The 24,010-nt window shown below is 45.3% G+C and overlaps 1 protein-coding gene across 2 annotated transcripts in view; it reads right to left on the reverse strand.

Annotated features, from left to right (window-relative positions):
- FAXDC2 (fatty acid hydroxylase domain containing 2) overlaps positions 1-18,288 on the reverse strand; it is a 32,294-nt gene extending 14,006 nt beyond the window's left edge. The window contains exons 1-4 of one of the 2 annotated variants that reach the window (XM_003776700.5): positions 18,076-18,288; positions 5,649-5,696; positions 2,384-2,475; positions 2,162-2,265 (exon numbers count right to left, since the gene is read on the reverse strand). In XM_003776700.5, the coding sequence (XP_003776748.2) occupies positions 2,162-2,265; positions 2,384-2,475; positions 5,649-5,696 (244 nt within the window). In that variant the 5' untranslated portion in view covers positions 18,076-18,288. The remainder of the gene's footprint in view (positions 1-2,161; positions 2,266-2,383; positions 2,476-5,648; positions 5,697-18,075) is intronic. The other variant, XM_063724337.1, reaches the window with a different exon arrangement.
- Between the last annotated feature and the right edge of the window lie 5,722 nt (positions 18,289-24,010).

A 24,010-nucleotide genomic window follows, 5' to 3' on the forward strand; every position in this document is an offset into this window, starting at 1 on the left:
GCCTCCCAAAGTGCTGGGATTACAGGCGTGAGCCACCGCGCCCGGCCCATATTTACTTTTATACCCAGAAAAAATAAACTATTTTTTACTTTGGAAAAAAAAGGTTGATGGTTACCCAGTGGGCCATCCAAGGTGTCTACCTCCTTGGAACTTCAAAGGCTGCCTGAGGAATACAGATGAAAAGCACACCATAAGATGATCTTGAACTTCTATCTCTAACACTTAAAATTGGAAATATTTTCTCTCTCTCATATTGGCTTATCACCAAGGTAATAGGTAATTTTCACAGGATTGTACCTAAAGTATATAAAATATCTGGGGTTTTTTTAGATTGCAGGTTCAAGGTAATGAAGTTTTTCTACCACTTTCCCCATATACATAGGTAATCTGCATTGTTCAATGACTGCTTAAAATCCCATTAAATCTGTCATATTTAATGTTCAGCCCATTGTCAGAGTTCTCCTTCTAGTTGAAAACAATCCTCAGGGGCATTTTGCTTTATGGCAACTGACACTTTTTATCTTCCCTTCTAGACTATGACATCATTTTTAATGGAGGAGGGAAACATTTCATTTAAATACTTCTTTTTTTTTTTTTTTTTTTTTGAGACAGAGTCTTGCTCTGTCACCCAGGCTGGAGTGCAGTGGCGCTATCTCAGCTCACTGCAACCTCCGCCTCCTGAGTTCAAGTGATTCTTGTGCCTCAGCCTCCTGAGTAGCTGGGATTACAGGCACGCGCCACCACGCCTGGCTCATTTTTTGTATTTTTGGTAGAGACAGGATTCACCATGTTGGCCAGGCTGGTCTTGAACTCCTGGCCTCAAGTGATCTGCCTGCCTCGGCCTCCCAAAGTGCTGGGATTACAGGTGTGTGCCACCAATCTTGGTCCATCTTAATTTTTTTTTTTTTTTTTGAGACAGAGTCGTGCCCTATTGCCCAGGCTGGAGTGCAGTGGCACCATCTAGGCTCACTGCAACCTCTGCCTCCCAGGTTCAAGCAATTCTCATGCCTCAGCCTCCCGAGTAGTTGAGATTACAGGCACGCACCACCACACCCAGCTAATTTGTGTGTGTGTGTGTTTTTAGTGAAAAAGGGATTTTGCCATATTGGCCAGGCTGGTCTCGAACCCCTGACTTCAAGTGATCCACCTGCCTCGGCCTCCCAAATTGTTGGGATTACAGGCGTGAGCCACTGTGCCCAGCCGCATCTTAAATATTTCTTTCTTTCTTTTTTTTTGAGACAAAGTTTCACACTGTTGCCCAGCTGGAGTGCAGTGGCATGATCTTGGCTCACTGCAACCCGCCTCCCAGGTTCAAGTGATTCTCCCTGCCTCAGCCTCCCAAGTAGCTGGGATTACAGGAGCCTGCCACCATGCCCAGCTAATTTTTTTGTATATTTAGTAGAAACGGGGTTTCACTATGTTGGCCAGGCTGGTCTCAAACTCCTGACCTCATGATCCACCTGCCTCAGCCTCCCAAGGTGCTAGGATTACAGGCGTCAGCCACCACGCCTGGCCTCCCATCTTAAATATTTCTATATCCTCGATACAAGTTTAGCACATAGTAACATTATATATGTCATATTAATAATATAAATAAATGTATATTATAATATATATTAAATTGTATATAATTATTATTTGAGTGAATGTATGATTGGGGACATTCACTATTATAGATAATGCTGTTATAAATATCTATGTTTACATGGCTTTTCCTTCCATCTATTTACTTAGGCTTGTTTGGAGCCATTGAAGCTGTCAGTAAATATTTATTGACTGGCTACTTGCTGTCAAGCACTGACTGTACCAGGTACAGGGTACATAGTCTCAGGCAAGACAGGGCAGCTCTCTGTGCTTGTGGAATTACGTGTAGAAACAGGATTATTGCTCTAAACGTGCATTCATTTTTACATAAAATATTTCTTATTTTTCTACATTTTGGGAGGAGTCTTAACTTCTCAGCTTCTTTTTTTAGACATCCTGTTTTCAGACTGCCCACAAGTTTAGTATTCTTTGGGACTACCACTTTTTTGAAGTTCAAGTCCTCATCCCTTGGAATAATAAACTGAAAAGTCCCAAAGTAGAGAACAAAACAATAGAAAAAGAATTAAGTTATAATCATGCACCCACACGCTAGGTGCTGGTGGTCTGGGAACCTCACCTATAAAGAAGAGGATCCACTCCTTCCCTTCAAATGTAGTCAGCAGCCTCTCCCACTGGGCTTGCCAAAAGTAGCCAGAAGCACCCCAAAATCTCTGAAGATGCCTTGGAAGAAAAACCATTCAGGTTTCTGGGTGAAGACTAGTGGGTGGACAGCTCCTTCCCCTATGCTCTGCCCCCGACCACCACCACACTGCACCCTGGCTGGGTGGAGCCGACTTACCATGTCACTGAGTTCCAGAAGGCCACAAATGAGAGAAGTCCAGAACCCAGGATGAAAGCTGTCCTCCTCATAGAGCCCCAGATGTGTCCCTCCTGGAGGAGGGCAGGGAAGTGTCAGACCCCAGCAAGCCTCCTGCCTTTACACCCAGCTCACTGCTGAGGCACAGCGGGAGTGCTGTATGATCAGTGTCTCAACCAACCAGGAAGGCACATCTGCTGACCTTTTCCAGCTTCTGTGGGAGCCTCTTCCTTATCAGGAGCTCTCAGGCTGTACATGGGTGTGTTTATGAAAATTAGAGCTCAAGTTGGGGGAGGGAAGGGAATTAGCCTGACTCCAGAGAAACTAGCAGGAAATTCTGTCAGTCAGAGGACAGGCAAGCCTCTATCAGCCATAGGATTTCATCACCAGTCCTCTTGGCAAATGGAGATACCTATTATCTGCACATTGAAATCACCTGGGAGCTTAAAAAAAGTCCCAATATCCAGGGTCCCCTCCAATCCAATTACATAAGAGTCCCTGGGGGTGGAACCTGGGCTCCCCAGGTAATTCCAATGGGCAGGCAAGGTTGGGATAGTCATCATAGCAGCATCTGCCAAAACCATGATGAGGAAATCCTTTCCCAGTCATACAGGCTTCACTGTGTGCATAGGCCAGGCCTATTTCTTCCATTCCTACCCTCCTCTTGCTTTGGAAGAAAAGAGTGAATTGTACACCTTTTCTGACTTTTTTTTTGTTTGTTTTTTTGAGACAGAGTCTTGCTCTGTCACCCAGGCTGGAGTGAGTGGCGCGATCTCAGCTCACTGCAAGCTCTGCCTCCCGGGTTCATGCCATTCAGACTCTCGAGTAGCTGGGAATACAGGCGCCCGCCACCACACCGGGCTAATTTTTTTGTATTTTTAGTAGAGACGGGGTTTCACCGTGTTAGCCAGGATGGTCTCCATCTCCTGACCTTGTGATCCACCCGCCTCAGCCTCCGTAAGTGCTGGGATTACAGGCGTGAGCCACTGCGCCTGGCCGACTTTTTTTTTTTTTTTTTTTTTTTTTTTGAGGCAGAGTGTTGCTCTGTCAGCCAGGCTGGAGTGCAGTGGCACCATCTCGGCTCACTGCAACCTCCGCCTCCAGGGTTCAAGTGATTCTCCTGCCCCAGCTTCCTGAGTAGCTAGGATTACAGGCACCTGCCACCATGCCCACCTAATGTTTGTATTTTTAGTAGAGAAGTTAGCTGGGGTTTTGACATGTTGGCCAGGCTGGCCTAGAACCCTAAACCTCAAGCAATTCACCTGCCCCAGCCTCCCAAAGTGGTGGGATTACAGGCACGAGCCACTGTGCCCGGCCACTTTCTGACTTTTAATAACCCCTCTCTGCCTTCCAGCAAGATTAGCCCAGGCTCCCAGCTGGACAAAACGACTAGCCATTCCGTGGGTCAAGGAGAGACCACTGGAAATCACTGGGAGGTCCTTGTATATTCTCCTCCAAAAGGTTCTCCTCTAAACCAGAAGTGATTATGAGCTCGATGACCAAACAATGCCCCAGATTCAGAGACGGAAAACACCAGCTGCCAGGTGTATCACCAGTTTCCATTGTACCACAGACAGGAATTACAAATGACCCACTCATATTCCGTTTCTAAACTCAGACGGGGTCTGCTCATATTCTTTCATAGGAAAGAACTGGAGGTGGTGGTCCCTACCCTGTGTGTGCCTGGGGCTCATCTGCAATTAGCTAATGGGGCCATGTACAGGGTGTCAAAGGGGATGTCGGAGGAGCTGATCTAATAGGACACTACTTTTTTACTTTTTTTTTTTTTTAATTGAGACAATCTTACTCTGTTGCCCAGGCTGGAGTGCAGGGTGCAGTCTCGGCTCACTGCAACCTCCACCTCCCAAGTTCAAGCGATTCTTGCCTCCCAAGTTCAAACAATTCTCCTGCCTTAGCCTCTGGAGTAGCTGGGATTGCAGGTGCCTGCCACCACGCCCGGCTAATTTTTTGATTTTTAGTAGAGATGGGGTTTTGCCATGTTGGCAAGGCTGGTCTTGAACTCCTGACCTCAGGTGATCTGCCTGCCTCAGCCTCCCAAAGCACTGGGATTACAGGTGTGTGCCACTACACCTGGCCAGGACACTGCATTTTAATCCAGACTTTCAAGATCTGAGGAAACATTGTTTTAATTCACCCATTCTAAGCAATCTGAATCTGCACTGAATCGTTTCTTCTCAGCATTATCCTATCCCGCTTCTGATCAAAAGACCAAGCAGAAGTCATTTTTCATGGGCAGGGATGTTTTTTTGAAGGGCTAGTCCTGAGCTTTGGAAATGAGCATGCTCACTCACTGACTCGCATTCTCTCACGTGCACACACACACTCTCTCTCTCTCAGGCTGGATTGGCCAGACCAATTGGAGGAACTTGTTCTTTTTCTTGTTTTTTGTTTGTTTGTTTTTGAGACAGGGTTATTCTCTGTTACCCAGGTTGGTCCAAAACTCTTGGCCTCATGTGATCTTCCAGCCTTAGCCTCCCAAAGTGCTGGGATTACAGGTGTGAGCCACTGTAACCCACCAGAACTTGTTCTTTTACATGGGCCATTCAAAGGTCACCCTGTGTTTGCTAGACCGGTGACTTTGGGCTTTTCCAGTTATTCCTTTGTTTGGAATTTAAGGACTCTTTTCAGGAACTTTTCTAGACTCATTGGAAGTTTTAATCTTCTGAGTTTGATCAAACCAAATTAAGTCAAATTAAAACCTCAATTTCACATACAGGATTAGATATTTGTTCAGGGATGTTGGGTTTTTTCATCTCTCTAGCAGCCCAGGTGAAGGAAATATAAACAGGACAAAGGTCCTCTGTGAAGTGCAGGAAAACGCAGTGCAGGAGTTAGCTGGGATCAAGAGCCAGTTCTCAGCTATCTCCAGAAAGCCTCTGTTGTCCCCAGGAAAGTTATAGAAAGGGGTTTTCCAAAGGCTGAGGCATAGGGCATGCCAAGGGCTACAGGCAGGAGAGCCAAGAGGAGAAGGGACGACAGTTACAACGCTTTTCAATTCCATAATGCACATTCGCACTCTGCATTCAGGCAAAGGGGTTATGGGTAAAAAGCAGTTTGTAGTCAAAATGAACTCTGCTCAGTTAATGAAATGAAGACATTACCATGTGTCAGCCACCCCTAAACCCCTAAACCTTGGGGGAGATGTTGGATGCATAGCAAGTGCAGCTATGGCAAAGAGCCACTGACTACATTCTCACCAGTTTGGGGGCGAGGTGCTGGCATTTACCTGCTTTGACTTTTCATTGTGTAGCATATGTCCAGCTTCTCCTTTCATCTGGAATGAGAAAGCACAGGCGAGCCGGGGAGTTATTTTCATAAACATATAAGGAAGTAGGGAGTGGAGAAAGTCAAAGTGTATGGCTAGCAGTGATTTAAAAAAAAAAAAAAAAAAAAATAGGCTTGTTCTTCTTCCTGAAACCAGACAAATTGATTTGAAAACTTACATGGAGAGATAAATGTACAAGAATAGCTAGAAAAATGCCAGAAAAGAAAAAGAGTGGTGGAAGGGTGGGGGCTACTAGGTCTACCAACTACAAAAAATGCATGATAATGCTTTTTTAAGAGACAGGGTCCCACTATGTTGCCCAGGCTGATCTCAAACTCCTGGACTCAAGCTATCCTCCCGCCTTGGCCTCCCAAAGTGCTGGAATTACAGGCATGAGCCACTACACCTCACCAAAAATGTATTATAATGCTTTTTTAAAAACTTATTTATGCTCTCTTCATTTCTCCCTTTTATTAGAGAGCTGTTGCTGTAAGAGAAAAAAATGAACTTACCCAGAACTCAAAGAGTAGTTCTAGCAACTTGGTTTGGTTTGTTCTTTTTTTTTTTTGAGACAGAGTCTTGCTCTGTCACCCAGGCTGGAGTGCAGTGGCGCAATCTCGGCTCACTGCAAGCTCTGCCTCCCTGGTTCACGCCATTCTCCTGCTCAGCCTCCTGAGTAGCTGGGACTACAGGCGTCCACCACCATGCCCGGCTAATTTTTTGTATTTTTAGTAGAGACAGGGTTTCACCGTGTTAGCCAGGATGGTCTCGATCTCCTGGCCTTGTAATCTGCCCGCTTCAGCCCCCAAAGTGCTGGTTTGTTCTTTAGTATTACTTGTTGGTTGGTTTAAAAACATGGACCAAGATTTTTCTGAAACCAATTAACAGTTCTATGGAAAAGAAAAAGGATATGAATATCAGGCATTAACCTCCTTTAAAAATGCAGCCTAACAAGAATTGGCTAGAAGGACAATCATTAGAAATATATCTGAGGGCCGGGTGCAGGCAGCTCACATCTGTAATCCCTGCACTTTGGGAGGCCAAGGTGGGTAGATCACCTAAGGTCAGGAGTTCAAGACCAGCCTGGCCAACACGGCAAAACCCCATCTCTACTGAAAACACAAAAATTAGCCAGGCGTGGTGGTGCATGCCTGTTGTCCCAGCTACTCAGGAGGCTGCGGCAGGAGAATCGCTTGAACCCGGGAGGTGGAGGTTGCACTAAGCCAAGATCGCACCACTGTACTCCAGCCTGGGCAACAGAGCAAGACTCCATCTCAAAAAAAAAAAAAAAGAAAAAGAAAAGAAATACATCTGAGGCTGGGTGCAGTGGCCCACGCCTGTAGTCCCAACACTTGGGGAGGCCAAGGCAAGAGGATCATTTGAGTCCTGGAGTTTGAGACCAGCCTGGGCAAACATAGAGACACCCTGTCTCTACAAAAAATAAAAAAAAATTAGCCAGGTGTGGTAGCACATGCCTGTGGTCCCAGCTACCTGAGAGGCTGAACTGGGAAGATCACTTGAGTTTGGGAGATGGAGGCTGCAATGAGCCGTGATCATGCCACTGATCCAGCCTGGATGACAGAGTGTGACTATGTCTCAAAAAAAAAGAAAAAAGAAAAAACAATACTGGCAATAAATATTTTATATTTTTATACGGTTGAAATTTTGGACCATATGAATGTACTAGTTGTTCAAAAATTTTAAATTTAAATAATAGTAATTGAAACTTAGATGACAAATTCTCCTCCATCACTCTGTCATCCCTGGTAGACAGCACCTGTCATTCCCAACATCTTTCACCTGAGCCTAACTAAACTCACAGACCCAACCACAGCACTCAAGGCAGGCACACCAGTCCAGAGAAGCTAGCACATGTTATCCCATTGGCCATCCCTATTAGATAGTGTCAAAACGTGGCTGGCGAGGAGCACTAGAGATCATCTGGTCCCACCATGTTACAAGGATGAAAGAACCTAGACAAGAAGAGGCAGATGACCTCCCAGAGTCTATAGATGATAAGTAGCAGAGCCAGGCTTAGGACCCAGGTTCCAAACTGGACTTTGTGCCACTTACTTCCATCTCTACGGATGTTTTATTCTTTTGTATATGATTGTACTTGGTTTTATTATTCTAAATGCCTGTTTACCAGCTATGACTTTAGGAAATAACTGCTTCCCTTTGACCCATTTTTTTATTATTATTTTTATTTTAATAACTAGGAGATGGGGGTCTTGAACTCCTGGCTTCAAGCAATCCTCTTGCCTGGCTTCAAGCAATCCTCTTGCCTCAGCCTTCCAAAGTGTTGAAATTACACCCATGAACCCTTTTTTTTAAATTGATTTTTTTTAGGAGATGGGGTCTCACTGTGGTGTCCAAGCTGGACTCAAACTCCTGGGCTCAAGGGATCCTCCTGCCTCAGCCTTCTGAGTAGCTGGGACTACAGGTGTACACAACCATGCCCAGCCTCATTCACATTTCTTTTTTTTTGAGACAGGGTCTTGCTCTGTTGCCCAGGCTGGAGTGTAGTAGCATGATGATGTCTCACTGCAACCTCTGCCTCCCAGGCTCAAGCCTTCTAGACTCAAGCAATTCTTCCACTTCAGTTTTCTGAGTAGCTGGGAATACAGACTACAGGCACATACCACCATACCCAACTAATTTTTGTATTTTTTGTAGAGACAGTGTCTTACTACATTGTCCAGGCTGATCTCAAACTTGTGAGCTCAAGCGATCCTCCCGCCTCAGCCTCCCAAAGTGCCAGGATTATAGGCATAAGCCACTGTGCCCAGCCCACATTTTTTTACAGATTACTTAGGCTGAAGAAAGGAAGAAAGAATGGTGACCTATAAAGTGTCTTTCAGTGTTTGAGGAGTTAGGACACCAGAAGGAGGTGATAAGCAAGCTGCTTATCATTACCACTGTGAGTCCCATTACAGCAGGAGGGGTGCAGTTAGCTCAGAGGAAGAGCCTCTCAGGGAGAAATACCAAGGCATCTGATATCCTGTCAGGGAGACGCTGTCTGACTTGAGCGAAGGCACCAGGATGTTTGGTGTGGCGTAGGCCTAACCCCCACCTGGAGGCAGGGGAATGGGTTTCAGACATACTAGATAATACAGGGCCCTGTCCACATTCCTAGGCCTGCTTTACCCATGCTCCCTTCCCAAACATTGCTTGACTGACAGCAAGGGAAGCTCCTGAGGCTTGTAAGTGTGCAGTTTCTGCCTCAATGCAAGTTCTAGGAAAACCAGAAAAAGAGAAGTTAGTAGAGTGCAGCTGCAGGCATTCCTTCACTCCAGGTTCTGATACTGAATGGCGGCTGGGGTTCCTTTGTGGACTTGGGGGTTAGAGGGTGCTCTGTAGTCATATTATGCACCGCCTGAGCTTCCAGAAGGACAGCTGAGCAAGCATTTCAGGATGGTTAAGTCTCAGCCTAAACCTATTGTAAACACCCCTGCCCCACAACTAGGACAACAGACATTATTTAATAAATTGGGCTTATGAAGATTCCAAAGAGTTATTCTTTAAATAATTATTTTCTCCACCCTCATTGTCCTAAGCAGTTCCTGTGGCTTGATTCTGAGTTTGGCCCGCACCTCCAAGGTGGATAAGGGTCCCTTCAGAGAAGCTGCCCTTCACACAGTGCTAGGATTCTGGGATGAGGCAAAGTCATATTCTTTTTTTTTTTTTTTTTTGAGGCAGTCTCACTCTGTCGCCCAGGCTGGAAGGCAGTGGCACGATCTTGGCTCACTGCAACCTCCGCCTCCCCGGTTCAAGTCATTATCCTGCCTCGGCCTCCCAAGTAGCTGGGATTACAGGGGTCTGCCACCACGCACAGCTAATTTTTTTGTATTTTTAGTAGAGTTGGGGTTTTGCCATGTTGGCCAGGCCAGTCTCGAGCTCCTGACATCAGATGATCCACCTGCCTCAGCCTTCCAAAGTGCTGGGATTACAGGCATGAGCCACCATGCCTGACTTGTGTCATTTTCAGCCTGGCACTTTGTTTGCTGTCTGGAGTCCCAAAAAGCATGGATCATTAAGCACAAGGGAGGTAGTGGTGTTAGGTACTTTTAGGGCTAAACCTATCAAATATTTCATTTCCCCCACCCTTTTGGTTTGTGTGTGTGGTTTTTTTTTGTTTTTTTGTTTTGTTTTGTTTTTGAGATGGAGTCTCACTCTGTCACCTAGGCTGGAGCTTAGTGGCACAATCTCAGCTCATGGCAACCTCCACCTCCTGGGTTCAAGCAATTCTCCTGCCTCAGCCTCTCTAGTAGCTGAGATTACAGGCATGCACCACCATGCCTGGCTAATTTTTTTGTATTTTTTTTTAGTAGAGATGGGGTTTCACCATATTGGCCAGGCTGGTCTCTAACTCCTGACCTTGTGATCCACCTACCTCGACCTCCCAAAGTGCTGGGATTACAGGCGTGAGCCACTGCGCCCAGCCATTTGTGTGTTTTTTGTTTTTTGTTTTTTTTTTGAGACAGAGTCTCGCTCTGTCACCCAGACTGGAGTGCAATGGTGCAATCTTGGCTCACCGCAACCTCTGCCTCCCAGGTTCAGGCAATTCTCCTGCCTCAGCCTCCCGAGTAGCTGGGATTACAGGCATGCACCACCATGCTCAGCTAATTTTTGTATTTTTTTTTTTTTTAGTAGAGACGGGGTTTCACCATTTTGGCCAGGATGGTCTCAATCTCCTGACCTCGTGATCTGCCTGCCTCGGCCTCCCAAAGTGCTGCAATTACAGGTGTGAGCCACCGCACCCGGCCCTTTTTTAAAAAAAAAAAATAGATATGGGGTCTTGCTATGTTGCTGAGGCTGGTCTCTAACTCCTAGGTTTAAGAGATCCTCCTGCCTCAGCCTCCCAAGCACTGGGATTACAGGTATGAACCACCAGGCCCAGCTCAAATATTTTAATGACAAGGAACCAAGTGTCAAAAGAAACACCTCAACTTGGGAAATACTTGGGAGATCTAAATGTCTGCAAACCATTTGAAAACAGGCAGCGCCTTCATGTCAGTGTGGATTTCCCTCTTCGGTGTTTGTTAGGAAGTATAAAAAGTTCTGTTGACCCTATTGAGATAACCATCCTGTTTGGGAAGGGAGTAGAGAGGATTTGGGGTTTGTTTGTTTGCTTTTCAAGCTTACAGAACTCTTTTTGCTATGCCATGCCACAGGGAACTTCACTCACAAGTCCAAGTCTCCTAGCCTTTTCCCTGTCTTATCAACTCCATTATCTTTGCTAAGAGCTTGCAAAGCAAATGAGACATGGCCTTTGATCTTCAGGAGCTCATCCATTCTTTCCAAAAACATTTATGAACTTACTATGTGCAAGGAGCTGTAGAAAGTGCTGAAGATGCAAAAATGAGAAACTCTCAGTCTGGATACATATTCATCATTCCGAAATTTATATCCAAAGTACTGGGCTAGAGGTCTATGCCACAGCTAAGAAATTACTAGACAGGTAGGGATCTGGTACACCAAGAAATCTCTATAAGAAGACAGTGTCCAGCTTTCTTCATGCTGTTGGATACATGGTCTCCAACTTCAAAACTGAACTTTCTTCCCAGACTGCATTTTAGCTTATCCAAAGAATGCTGTTTTTAGTCAGACCATAGTTAAACAAGATAGATAGAAGAGAAAAAAATATTTAACAGTCTGCCACATGAATACCAAAATAGCCATTGAAGACATTCCTTACTCCATTATTTAGTTGTTAAGAAGAAGCAATATACTTTTTATGAGGATATAGATGATGATTCCAATAAAGAAATAAGTTTGGCCGGGCATGGTGGCTCATGCCTATAATCCCAGCACTTTGGGAGGCCGAGGCAGGAGGATTGCTTAAGCCCAGGAGTTCAAGACCAGTCTGGGGTCGGGTGCAGTGGCTCATGCCTGTAATCTCAGCACTTTGGGATGCTGAGGTGGGTGGATCGTTTGAGGTCAGGAGTTCAAGACCAGCCTGGCCAACATGGCAAAACCCTACCTCTACTAAAAATACAAAAATTAGCTGGGCATGGTGGGGGGTGCCTGTAATCCCAGCTATCAGGAGGCTGAGACAGGAAAATCGCTTGAACCCAGGAGGTGGAGTCTGTAGTGAGTCGAGATTGCGCCACTGCACTCCAGCCTAGGCAACAGAGTGAGACTCTGTCTCAAAAAAAAAAAAAAAAAAAAAAGACCAGCCTGGGCAACATAGTGAGACCCTGTCCCTACAAAAAATTAAAAAGATTAGGTGGGACAATCACTTGAGCTGGGGCAGTGGAGGTTGCAATGAGCTGTGATTGCACCACTGCACTCCTGCCTGGATGACAGAGCAAGACCCTGCCTCCAAAAAAAAAAAAAAAAAGAAAAGAAACAAGTACACATAGAGACTGAGTCAGATAAAGACCAAAACAGAAGTAAGTGCACAGAAGTTTTGCCTCTCTGGAAGAAGTGGTATGCTTCCTTATGGTGTGCAAAGAAAATTGGACAATCCATTTTTCCCCCTCTTTTTAAAGCACCTGTTTATTTTCTCTACAAATCACACCTTCCCCACCAAAATGATATAGGTTATTGTCTGATGGTTTCTTATCAGTTTTTATTTATTTGAAGCTGTTCTATATATCCTTTTATTGGAAACTACCTCAAACCCTTTTGACATATAGGCTGGGTATAAAGTATAAATAAACAGAATCAGATATTGAAATTAAAAACAAAAACCAAGAGGAACTAGGATGACTGTCAGTACAATAAGATCTTGGCTCTGGAAGAAGGCAGCTCTGGTTCACTCTACAGGGCAGAGTGCTGTAGATAACTGTGTCCATGTTATGGAAACTGGGTATTGCTGAGACTGAATGATTAGGGGCTGATAAGTATGTTTGACACTGGACTCCTATGCTCCACATACGCCTTCTGGCCAAAGGGAAAATGATTGCTTACTTTCTGGTGGTGAGAAGGCTTCTTGGCTGTAAGAGCAGCAGCATTTATCTGTTGATATCTCATTTCATTAGAACCAACGAAGCATTTCCTGACATGTCATTTATTCTGCAGTTACGCCAATATGGCCATATGCCATCTCCAGAGATACTTATCTAGGTGCTGAGTCCTCCAACTGTATTGTTCTGCTGAATATTTTATGCCAAAGCAGCTTGCTTGCTGTGCCTCTCTGCCTGCAGACATGTTTTCAGTTTTACATGAACATGGTCAGTCAGAAAGGTTCTAGGGGAGACCTCAAACATGGTAGGCAGTGGGTCTTCACCCAAAGAAGCTCCTTAACACTGTTTGCTAATGGTAGTGTTCAAGTTAGAAATTTTGGCAAATAAAACTAGCAACAACATTTACTAATACACCGAAGTACCATAGTCATTACTTTCTGTGACTTGACTAATTCTTTTTTTCTACCTTTTGGAGTGTGCCGTCTTAAGAACTGGAAGTTGGACTGGGCATGGTGTCTCACGCCTATCATCCCAGCACTTTGAGAGGCTGAAGCGGGAGGATTGCTTGAGTCAGCCTGGGAAACATAGTGAGGCCCTGTATCCACAAAGTATTAATATAAAAAAATTTAACCAGGTGTGGTGGCTCATGCTGCAGCCTGGGCCACAGAGCAAGACTCTCAAAAAACAAAACAAAAAACAAAAAACCAAACTGGAAGTTGTATTAGAGCTCATCTATTCAGATACCCCCGTTTTCCATCTGAAGAAACGGAGGTGCAGAGATATTTAGTATTTGGCTTCAAATTGGACACCTATTTTTTTTTTTTAGATTGAATCTTACTCTGTTGCCAGGCTGGAGTGCAGTGGCATGATCTCGGCTCACTGCAACCTCTGCCTCCTGGGTTCAAGCGATTCTCCTGCTTCAGCCTCCTGAGTAGCTGGAATTACAGGCATGCATCACCACACCCAGCTAATTTTTCTGTTTTTTATTTTTTAGTACAGACGGGGTTTCACCATGTTGGCCAGGATGGTCTTGATCTCCTGACCTCATGATCTGCCTGCCTCGGCCTCCCAAAGTGCTGAGATTACAGGTGTGAGCCACTGCGCCCAGCCTGGACACATATTTAGTGGCAGAACTTGAATTCAGTGCTCATTATACCAACTGAGACTGCGAAAGTATAGAATACACTGATGTTGAAGAACACAGGGTGAGTATCAGGGATTGAAAGGGACACAAAAGCATGAGATTGGCCTGTATTAGCCATGAATAGTGAACTAGATTGTGTGTGTGTGTGTGTGTGTGTGTGTGTGTGTGTTTTAATACCAAAGGACACGTTTTCTCTAAAATACTAATTATTCTTTCAAGAAGCATTTATCAGATGCCAGAGACAATGCTAGACACAGGGGATAGAAAGATGAATAAGACATGCTTTTTGCCCTATTTTATAAAATCATATAACTTTGATTTTCCAGAGAAAGTAGGAGGATAATGGCATACTTATTTTAGAATGGAATGCATTAGAGGACAGAAAGAAATGAAGTGCACTAAAAGTAAAGATTTTTTAAATACTTATTTTATTTTTTTAATTTTTAGAAATGGGGTATCACTATTTTGCCCAGGCTGGTCTCAAACTCCTGGGCTCAAGTGATGTTCCCACCTCAGCCTCCCAAAGCGTTGGGATTACAGGCATGAGCCACCATGCCTGGCTGAAGATTCTAATATTTTACAACAATGAATGGATACTCCCTTAGAGTGAATTTGATATTCTGTGTGAGTTTATCCAAATTTTATTTATTTATTTATTTTGAGACAGGGTTTCACTCTGTCCAGGCTGGAGTGCAGTGACCCAATCATTATTCACTGCAGCCTCGACTTCCTGGGGTCAGGTGATCCTCCTGCCTCAGCCTCCCTAGTAGCAAATTAGATACTTTTTAGTGTGGTTCTGGTTTTTTGTTTGTTTGTTTTTTAGTGTGAACCAAGGATTTTATTTATTTTTTAGAGATAGCATTTTGCTCTGTTGCCCAGACTGAAGTGCAATGGCTCAATCATAGCTCACTGCAGCCTCAATCTTCTATGCTCAGGTGATCCTCCCACCTCAGTCCCCTAAGTAACTGGGACTACAGGTCTGTGCCACCATGCTGGTGAATTTTTAAAAAATTTTTGTAAACATGGGGTCTCCCTATGTTGCCCAAGCTGGTCTTGGACTCCTGGGCTTAAGCGATCTTGGTCTCCCAAAGTGCTGGGATTCCAGGCATGAACCACTCTGCCCTGCCTGTGTGGTTTTGTTGAAAGCAGATGATTCTCAGTATGCAGGCTTTTTATTAAAGAATCCCCAATCTAGATAAATGACACAGTGAAGCTATAGCTAATGTTTACAACTTCAAGAATCTGAGTAAAGGACATGGGAATAAGGTGAGGCTGGAAAGAATACAGACGGTTTAATCTTGAATTTTATTTGTCTACAGCCCAGCTCTTTCAGATTTTTTTTCTTTCCTTCTTTCTTTTTTTTTTTTTGAGATGGAGTCTCGCTCATGTTGCCCAGGCTGGAGTGCAATGGCATGACCTTGACTCACTGCAGCCTCCACCTCCCGGGTTCAAGCGATTCTCCTGCCTCAGCCTCCTAAGTAGCTGGGATTACAGGCACCCACCCCCACCACGCCTGGCTAATTTTTTTATTTTTAGTAGAGATGGGGTTTCACCATGTTAGCCAGACTGGTCTTGAACTCCTGACCTCCGGTGATATGCCCACCTCGGCCTCCCAAAGTGCTGGGATTACAGGCATGAGCCACTGTGCCTGGCCCAGATTTTCTTTCATATTCTTGTTTCCTGGATATTCTGCATGATTGATGAATGTTCCTTTTTTTTTTTTTTGAGACAGAGTCTTGCTCTGTCACCCAGGCTGGAGTGCAGTGGCGCGATCTTGGCTCACTGCAAGCTCCGCCTCCTGAGTTCACATCATTCTCCTGCCTCAGCCTCCCGAGTAGCTGGGACCACAGGTGCCTGCCACCACGCCCGGCTAATTTTTTGTATTTTTAGTAGAGACAGGGTTTCACCATGTTAGCCAGGATGGTCTCGATCTCCTGACCTTGTGATCCGCCCACCTCGGCCTCCCAAAGTGCTAGGATTACAGGCGTGAGCCACCATGCCTGGGCTACTGAATGTTCCTATTTTATAGATATAAATATATCACCTTTATGTGAATGTGTATTGTTTTGTAAATAACTTGTAAAATTATTGAGACAATTTACTCTTAGAGGGGGGAAAAAGACCTCATGTTCATCTGGTCTACCCCTTCCATTTTATAAGCTAAAGAGGAAGCCCTAGATAGTAGAAGTGACTTGCTCCGAACTCCACATGGTTTCTGGCAAAATCTAGGCTTCTTAACACTTTGCCTAGTGCTGTATGTATTTTGGGAATAGCATAAATTCTATTTCATAAGAAATGACACAGGGAGAGGACAACTGACCCAAAGATTAGAACTCCCCTTACTTCAGCCTCTGCTCTCAGACTGTATGCTAGGAAAAGGCTGAGCAGTCAACCTCCAGGGCTGAGGAGACTGACCTGTAATGTAATTACACAGCTTAAAGCCTCTGGTGAAGAGGGTTTTGAGGAGCTGCTATGACTCAACATCTGTACTAATCTGAGGCTTATATAGAAGATAGAGTGGCCGATATTCATTTAAGAAGATGAAATGCGGCCAGAAGCGGTGGCTCACGTCTGTAATCCCAGCATTTTTGGAGGCTGAGGTGGGCGGATCACCTGAGGTCAGGGGTTTGAGACTAGCCTGGCCAATATGGTGAAACTTCGTCCCTACTAAAAATATAAAAATTAGCCAGGTGTGGTGGTGCGTGCCTGTAATCCCGGCTACTCTGGAGGCTGAGACAGGAGAATCGTTTGAACCTGGGAGGCGGAGGTTGCAGTGAGCCGAGATCATGCCACTGCACTCCAGCCTGGGCGCCAGAGCGAGAGTCTGTCTCCAAAAAAGAAAAAAACAAAAACAAAGATGAAATGCGGCTGGGCACGTTGGCTCATGCCTGTAATCCCATAACTTTGGGAGGCCGAGGTGGGTGGATCACCTGAGGTCAGGAGTTGGAGACCAGCCTGGCCAACATGGTGAAACCCCATCTCTACTAAAAATACAAAAATTAGCCGGGTGTGGGGGTGGGCATCTGTAATCCCAGCTACTTGGGGGGCTGAGGTGGGAGAATCACTTGAACCCAGGAGGTGGAGGTTGCAGTGAGCTGAAATCACGCCGCTGCACTCCAGCCTGGGTGACAGAGGGAGACTCCATCTCAAAAAACAAACAAACAAAAAAAACAAAAACAAAAACAGAAGATTAAATGCATGAAAGGAAAGGTTAAAAATGATTCCCATGGGCCAGTTTTAGTAATATTCTCTTCACTCCTTTTGCTGCATGGTACTTGCACCCTTTGAGCTTACTGTTCTGCTTGATTGATGTCCATGAGGCTGAGAACCTGCCTGTCTTGTTTACCATGAGATCCACAGAATCAAGCCCAAGCCTGGCATGCAGCAGATACTCAAGAAGGATTTGCCGAATAAATAAGAGATACATGAATCAAAAGCATTGCTTTTTGCCCTCAAAATGTGTTCAGCATTTGCTATGGAACATTTTAGCGCCATTCCCTTGTGCTAATTACTTTCCTAACTAAAGTTAGAAGCTGATGCTCACTGCATCTGTGTTTTAGCAAATTGAATTGAATCTGTATATCCCACTCAAAGAAATTTAATTGAAATTGCACGTGAAACTGAAGCAACCCACAAATCAGCATCTTGTCTTGCTTGCCTTAAGCCCCAGAAGGTCCTGAAAGCCACTGTTCTATTGTTCATCTCCATCTACACACTTTACTGTATGCCCTTTACCCAAGAACCTTCGTGGAGTGTTTCCATAGGTACTATCAAGCCACTAACAATTTCACAACTGGAGCCACTGTCGGTAAATCCAAGTGTGTTGCATCAAAACAGTTTCGACCCACTTGTCTAGCTCATAGCCCACACATCTATCCAGAGACTTTAAAACTGTTGTATTTTGCCCATACCTTCCAGGTGATGGCAGATTAGAGATGAGAAGCAATTAGGCAGCAGTTGCTTCCCAACAGTCTCTTCCAGTTTGTTCTGTCTCTCATTTGAGTTCTGACTTAGGAGTTGCTCCTTTACATGGTTTTGAAGTCAAACAATTACTTGTCCATTACAATCACCTGTCAATTGCTAGAAAAATTAGACTACTGAGGAGGTAGATGGTACAAACACAGGCAGAGGATACAGACATTAGTAAGAGACAAGGAGGCGACTGCACTACAGAAATGTCCTAGGACACTGGAGGCAAATCTAACCCTGCCATAAGTAGAGAGGACAGGGTGGTGGCAGAGGTGGGAAGAGTGTGTTTTGCCCTTACTTTAAGTGAACTTGGACATGTCCTGACCTTTGCAAATACCACCCCTCCCCCGTAGTTCCCACTTACCTCTGCAGTGGGCTGTGTCCAAGCTCCTCTGAGGTCCTTGCACAGGTCAAATCTAAGTTCTCTTCGCTTTCAGCCCCCGCTTTGGTGGCTGCTGCTGCTGCGGCTGTGCTGCAGGCTAACCTTGTTTTTGCTCGGGTGGGAGGTTGGCCATGGTGATCTCATTACAGAGCTGCGTACTGGCTTGGGCCAGGCACGTGATGAAAAAAGTTTGGGTCTGTGTGGCCTGGAAACAAAACACCCTTCTTTCCAGAGGGCATGTCCTTAAAGCGGAAAGGAATTCTAAGCTCAAGCAGGAACTTGAAAAAAGTGCATTTGGCCAAACTCTGGGCTTCCCTCCCCCTGCCCACTTTTTTTTCTTTTAAAAAATTTTCTCCATCATCTACAACTTAAGAAAATGTTACTGTCCCATAGGAGGAGGCAGATTCAAGAAAAGATGTGGGTGTCAGATAATGGCAGGTAGTACAAGTTGATAAAAAGGTGACAGAGACCAGAGGATCTCATTTTCTTTTTTTCATTGCTTCTTTTCCTGTGGAGGGCAGGCAAGGGAGGAGAGATGCATCAGCTATTTCTAGTGAGTCTAGATGCAGGAAAGGCACGCCTGTGAAGGGTGAATTTGCACTGTGATTGAAATAGGGGAACTTAGGATACAGGACCCATGACATGAAGTGAGGAGCACTTTGGAAAAAGAGCTGCTTTTAAATTTCTGAAAACTTTTTAAATAAGCAAATGTGCAAATGATATAAAATACAATAGGGTCAAAAGAATGTACAACGAAAAGTCTTTTTTTTAATTTCTCCTCAGTCCCCTTTCTTTCCTCCCAAGAGACAACCTCTGTGACCAGATTTTTGTATATCCTTCCAGAGCTTACATATGTAAATAGAAACATGTGTAGACCTTGTGCTTCTCCGTTAGCAACAGCAGCATAGTATGTTTGTTGTGCACCTTGCTTTTTCCACTTAACAATCAAACATGGAGATTGGCTGGGCATGGTGGTGCTCACCTGTAGTCCCAACTATTTGGGAGGCTGAGGTCAGAGGATCCCTTGAGCCCAGGTATTTGAGACCAGCCTGGGCAGCATAGGAAGACTCCTTTCTAAAATAAAACTCAGAAACTTGGCTGGGCACAGCGGCTCACACGTATAATCTCAGCACTTTGGAAGACCATGGCGGGAGGATCACTTGAGGCCAGGAGTTTGAGACCAGCCTGGGCAACATAGCAAAACCCCATTTCTACTACATATACAAAAAAATTAGCAGAGCTTACTGGCACATGTTTGTTATCCCAGCTACTCAGGAGGCTGAGGTGGGAAGATGGCTTGAGCCCAGGAGTTGGAGGCTGCAGTGAGCTATGATTGTGTCCTGTACTCCAACCTGAGTGACAGAGTGGGACCCTGTCTCTAAAAAACAAAACAAAAAATGCCAGGTGTAGTGGCTCATGCCTGTAATCTCAGCAATCTTTGGAAGGCTGAGGCAGGAGGATTTCTTTTTTTTATTTTTTGAGATGGAGTCTTGCTCTGTCACCCAGGCTGGAATGCAATGGCATGATTACAGCTAACTGCAACCTCCGCCTCCCAGGTTCAAGCAATTCTTCTGCCTCAGCCTCCCAAGTAGCTGGGACTACAGGTGCACGCTGCCAGGCCCGGCTAATTTTTGTGGGTTTTTTTTTTCAGTAGAGATGGGGTTTCACCATATTGGCCAGGCTGGTCTTAAACTCTTGACCTCATAATTTGCCTGCCTCAGCCTCCCAAAGTGCTGGGATTACAGGCATGAGCCACCGTGCCTGGCCTGGCAGGAGAATTTCTTAAGCCCAGGAGTTAGAGACCAGCCTAGGCAACATAATCAGGCCCTGTCTCTAAAATAAATAAAACTGTCAACAACAAAACATGGAGACTGCTCCATATAGTACCCTTAAGAGCTGCCATGTTCTGTTTAATGGCTGCCTCCTGTCCCATTGTATAGGTGTGTCATACTTTATTTGGCCAATGAAGGACCATGTCTTCCTCATTTTCCTTGCCTAATTCGTTGCACAAAGCAAGGGCTCAGTAAGCATTCAATGCTTGCTCACAAATTAATTACATTTTGTACAACTTGTTCATGTTTTTCCTCATCTCTCCTTTCAGAGATACTAATTTTTTTCAATATTCCAGATATTGTAGAATGTCTATATGTTCCAGCTGACCAAGTCTATCTTGTGCACTGAACAAACCTGTGCTACCAGACTTCCAAGACTCACTTTAGTTTGGCTCCTTTCAGATGATATTATTTCCTATTCCCTCCTACTTTCTATTTTTTAATTTTTAAAATTTTTTTTTTTTTGAGATGGGAGTCTCATTCTGTCGCCCAGGCTAGAGTGTAGTAGCACGATCTCGGCTCACTGCAACCTCCACCTCCTGGGTTTAAGCGATACTCCTGCCTCAGCCTCCAGAGTGGCTTGGACTACAGGCGCCTGCTACCATGCCTGGCTAATTTTTTTTTTTTTTTTTTTTTTTTGTATTTTTAGAAGACACAGGGTTTCACCATGTTGGCCAGGCTGGTCTCAAACTCTGACCTCAGGTGAGAGTTCTGGGGTTACAGGCATGAACCACTGCACCTGGCCTATTTTTAAAAATTTCTTGGCCGGGCTTGGTGGCTCACGCCTATAATCCTAGCACTTTGAGAGGCCAAGGTGGGCAGATCATGAGGTCAGGAGATCGAGACCATCCTGGCTAACACGGTGAAACCCCGTCTCTACTAAAAATACAAAAATTAGCCAGGTGTGGTGGCGGGCGCCTGTAGCACCAGCTACTCAGGAAGCTGAGGCAGGAGAATCGCTTGAACCCAGGAGGCAGAGGTTGCAGTGAGCCGAGATTGCGCCACTGCACTCCAGCCTGGGTGACCAACAGAGCGAGACTCCATCTCAAAAAAAAAAAAAAAAATTTCTTTAGACACAGGGTTTCACTCTGTCACCCAGGCTGGAGTGCAGTGGCTCAACTATGGCTCACTGCAGTCTCAACCTTCTGGCCTCAAGTGATCCTCCCACCTCAGCCTCCCAAGTAGTTGGACTACAGGCACACACCACCATGCCCCACTAATTAAAAAAAAATTTTTTTGGAGAGACAGAGTCTGGCTATGTTGCCCAGGCTGATCTTGAACTCCTGACTCAAGCAATCCTCCTGCCTCAGTCTCCCAACTTGCTGGATTACAGGTATGATTCACTGTGCCTGGCCTCCTTCCTACTTTCTAATGCCAAGCATCACTGTCATGTGCAAACATTTATTGTTCACTTACTATGATGTGCAGAAACTTTTTTTTCCTATTTCCTATTGTCTCCATGTCCATATCTTTGCTTACGCTAATCCTCTCACCCGGAATTTCCTTCCTGTTCCTGTCAAGTATTGTGCCTCCAGTTCTTTTCTCTCTCTCTCTTTTTTTTTAAGAGATGGGGTGTTGCTATGTTGTCCAACCTTGTCCCAAAATCTTGGCCTCAAGTGATCCTCCTGCCTCAGCCTCCCAAAGTGCTTTAGCCTCCCAAAGTGCTAAGATTACAGGTGTGAGCCATTGTGCCCAGCCTAATTCTTTTCTTCTTGAACTTTTTTAGCTTAAGTGGTCAACACTCCCTGGAGTAGCAGGTACTTTTTTCCCTATAATCATTTCATATAGGGTCTTTATGTATTTCCATGGCAGTAATAACTCTGGCACTAATAACACTGGTCTTCAGTAAATAGTTGATTGCTGAGCAAGCCTTATAGAGAAGAGCATCTCTCTAGTGAGAAGCCCTCCAGCCTTCCTGGGTTTTCTCTCCATCCTATCTTTTTTTTTTTTTTTTTTTTTAATGGAGTCTGGCTCTGTTGCCCAGGCTGGAGTGCAATGGCATGATCTTGGTCAACTGCAAACCCCGCCTCCCAGGTTCAAGCGACTGTCTTGCCTCAGCCTCCTGAGTAGTTGGGATTACAGGCACCTGCCATCATGCCGGCTAATTTTTATATTTCTGTAGAGACTGGGTTTTACCATGCTGGCCAGGGTGGTTTTGAACTGACCTCAGGTGATCCACCCTCCTCGGCCTCCCAAAGTGCTGGGATTACAGGTGTGAGCCACCACGCCCGGCCAGCTGTGTGGTTCTTAAGGGGTCCCATTCATTTTTTAACTAGTGTTTCTCAATTTTATCTATTTATTTATTTTTTTGAGATGGAGTCTCACTCTCTGTCACCAGGCTGGAGTGCAGTGGCGCAATCTTGGCTTACTGCAACTTCTACCTCCCGGGTTCAAGCAATTCTCCTGCCTCAGCCTCCCGAGTAGCTGGGATTACAGGCGCGCACCACCACACCTAGCTAATTTTTTTGTATTTTTAGTAGAAAAGGGGTTTCACCATGTTGGCCAGCATGGTCTCGATCTTCTGACCTCGTGATCCACCCGCCTCTGCCTCCCAAAGTGCTGGGATTACAGGCGTGAGCCACCGTGCCTGGCCTCAATTTTCTTAAATTTATACTCTCCTGCTGGGCATGGTGGCTCACGCCTGTAATCCCAGCACTTTGGGAGGCTGATGCCGGCAGATCACCTGAGGTCGGCAGTTCGAGACCAGCCTGACCAACATGGAGAAACCCCGTCTCTATTAAAAATACAAAATCAGCCGGGTGTGGTGGCGCATGCCTGTAATCCCAACTACTCGGAGGCTGAGGCAGGAGAATCGCTTGAACCCGGGAGGCAGAGGTTGCGGTGAGCCGAGATCTCGCTATTGCACTCCAGCCTGGGCAACAAGAGCGATACTCCGTCTCAAAAAAAAAAAATAAAAACAACAACAACAACAAAAACACAAAAACGTATACCCTCCCAAATGAGATTTGTTCGAACCTGACTTTCTATAGTTTGCAGCTCAAAAACAATAGGGGCCAGGAGCAGCGGCATGCACCTGTAATCCCAGGTACTCAGGACGCTGAGTGAGGAGGATTACTTGAGGCTGGGTGTCCAGGGATTCAAGACCAGCATGGATAACGTGGCAAGACCGTCATCTCAAAAAGCAATAGCGTTTTCTTCTCAAACATGAAATGATATAACTGAATATATTCTTTTCCAACTACCCTCTCATTCATTTGGGGCGTCCTTCCGACTGGGAAGCAGTGACTTCTGGAAAATTATTCTAATTTTGCGATATGCATGAGTACAGCATCAGATCCAATGTTCAAAACGTAACACTCTAGGCCGGGCGCGGTGGCTCACGACTGTAATCCCAGCACTTTGGGAGGCCAAGGCGGGCAGATGACGAGGTCAGGAGATCGAGACCCTCCTGGCCAACACATGGAAACCCCTTCTCTACTAAAAAAAAAATACAAAAAATTAGCCAGCCATGGTGGCTGGCGCCTGTAGTCCCAGGTACTAGGGAGGCTGAGGCGTGAACTCGGGAGCCGGAGCTTGCAGTGAGCCGAGATTGCGCCACTGCACTCCAGCCTGGGCGACAGAGCAAGACTCTGTCTCAAACAAACAAACAAAAAAGTAACAACCTAACTCCTAAAATACGATCCATCTGTGTTTGCTTTATATCCATTTTCAATAATTTGAAAAACGAACACCCAGTTCTGGGTGAGGGGTGGTAGTGGGGCTGGACATGGTGTTTCCTGTTTGTTTTAGCGCACACCAGGCCCAGTGCCACAGGAAAAACAAAATTCCAAGAAAGGATTGGGGAGGCCGCTTTTCATGTGACTACTGCCTGCCGGTCAGCGCTAGCCTCTTCTGACTCTAATTACAAGTGGAAGAAAGCACGTTAGAAACCCACAGAACTGGCCGGGCGCGGTGGCTCACGCCTGTAATCCCAGCACTTTGGGAGGCCGAGGCGGGCGGATCACAAGGTCAGGAGATCGAGACCATCCTGGCTAACATGGTGAAACCCCATCTCTACTAAAAAAAAAAAAAAAAAAAAAAAATTAGCCGGGCGTGGTGGCGGGCGCCTGTAGTCCCATCTACTC

Source organism: Pongo abelii, chromosome 4 (assembly GCF_028885655.2).
Source record: "Pongo abelii isolate AG06213 chromosome 4, NHGRI_mPonAbe1-v2.0_pri, whole genome shotgun sequence".
Lineage (NCBI taxonomy): Eukaryota > Metazoa > Chordata > Mammalia > Primates > Hominidae > Pongo > Pongo abelii.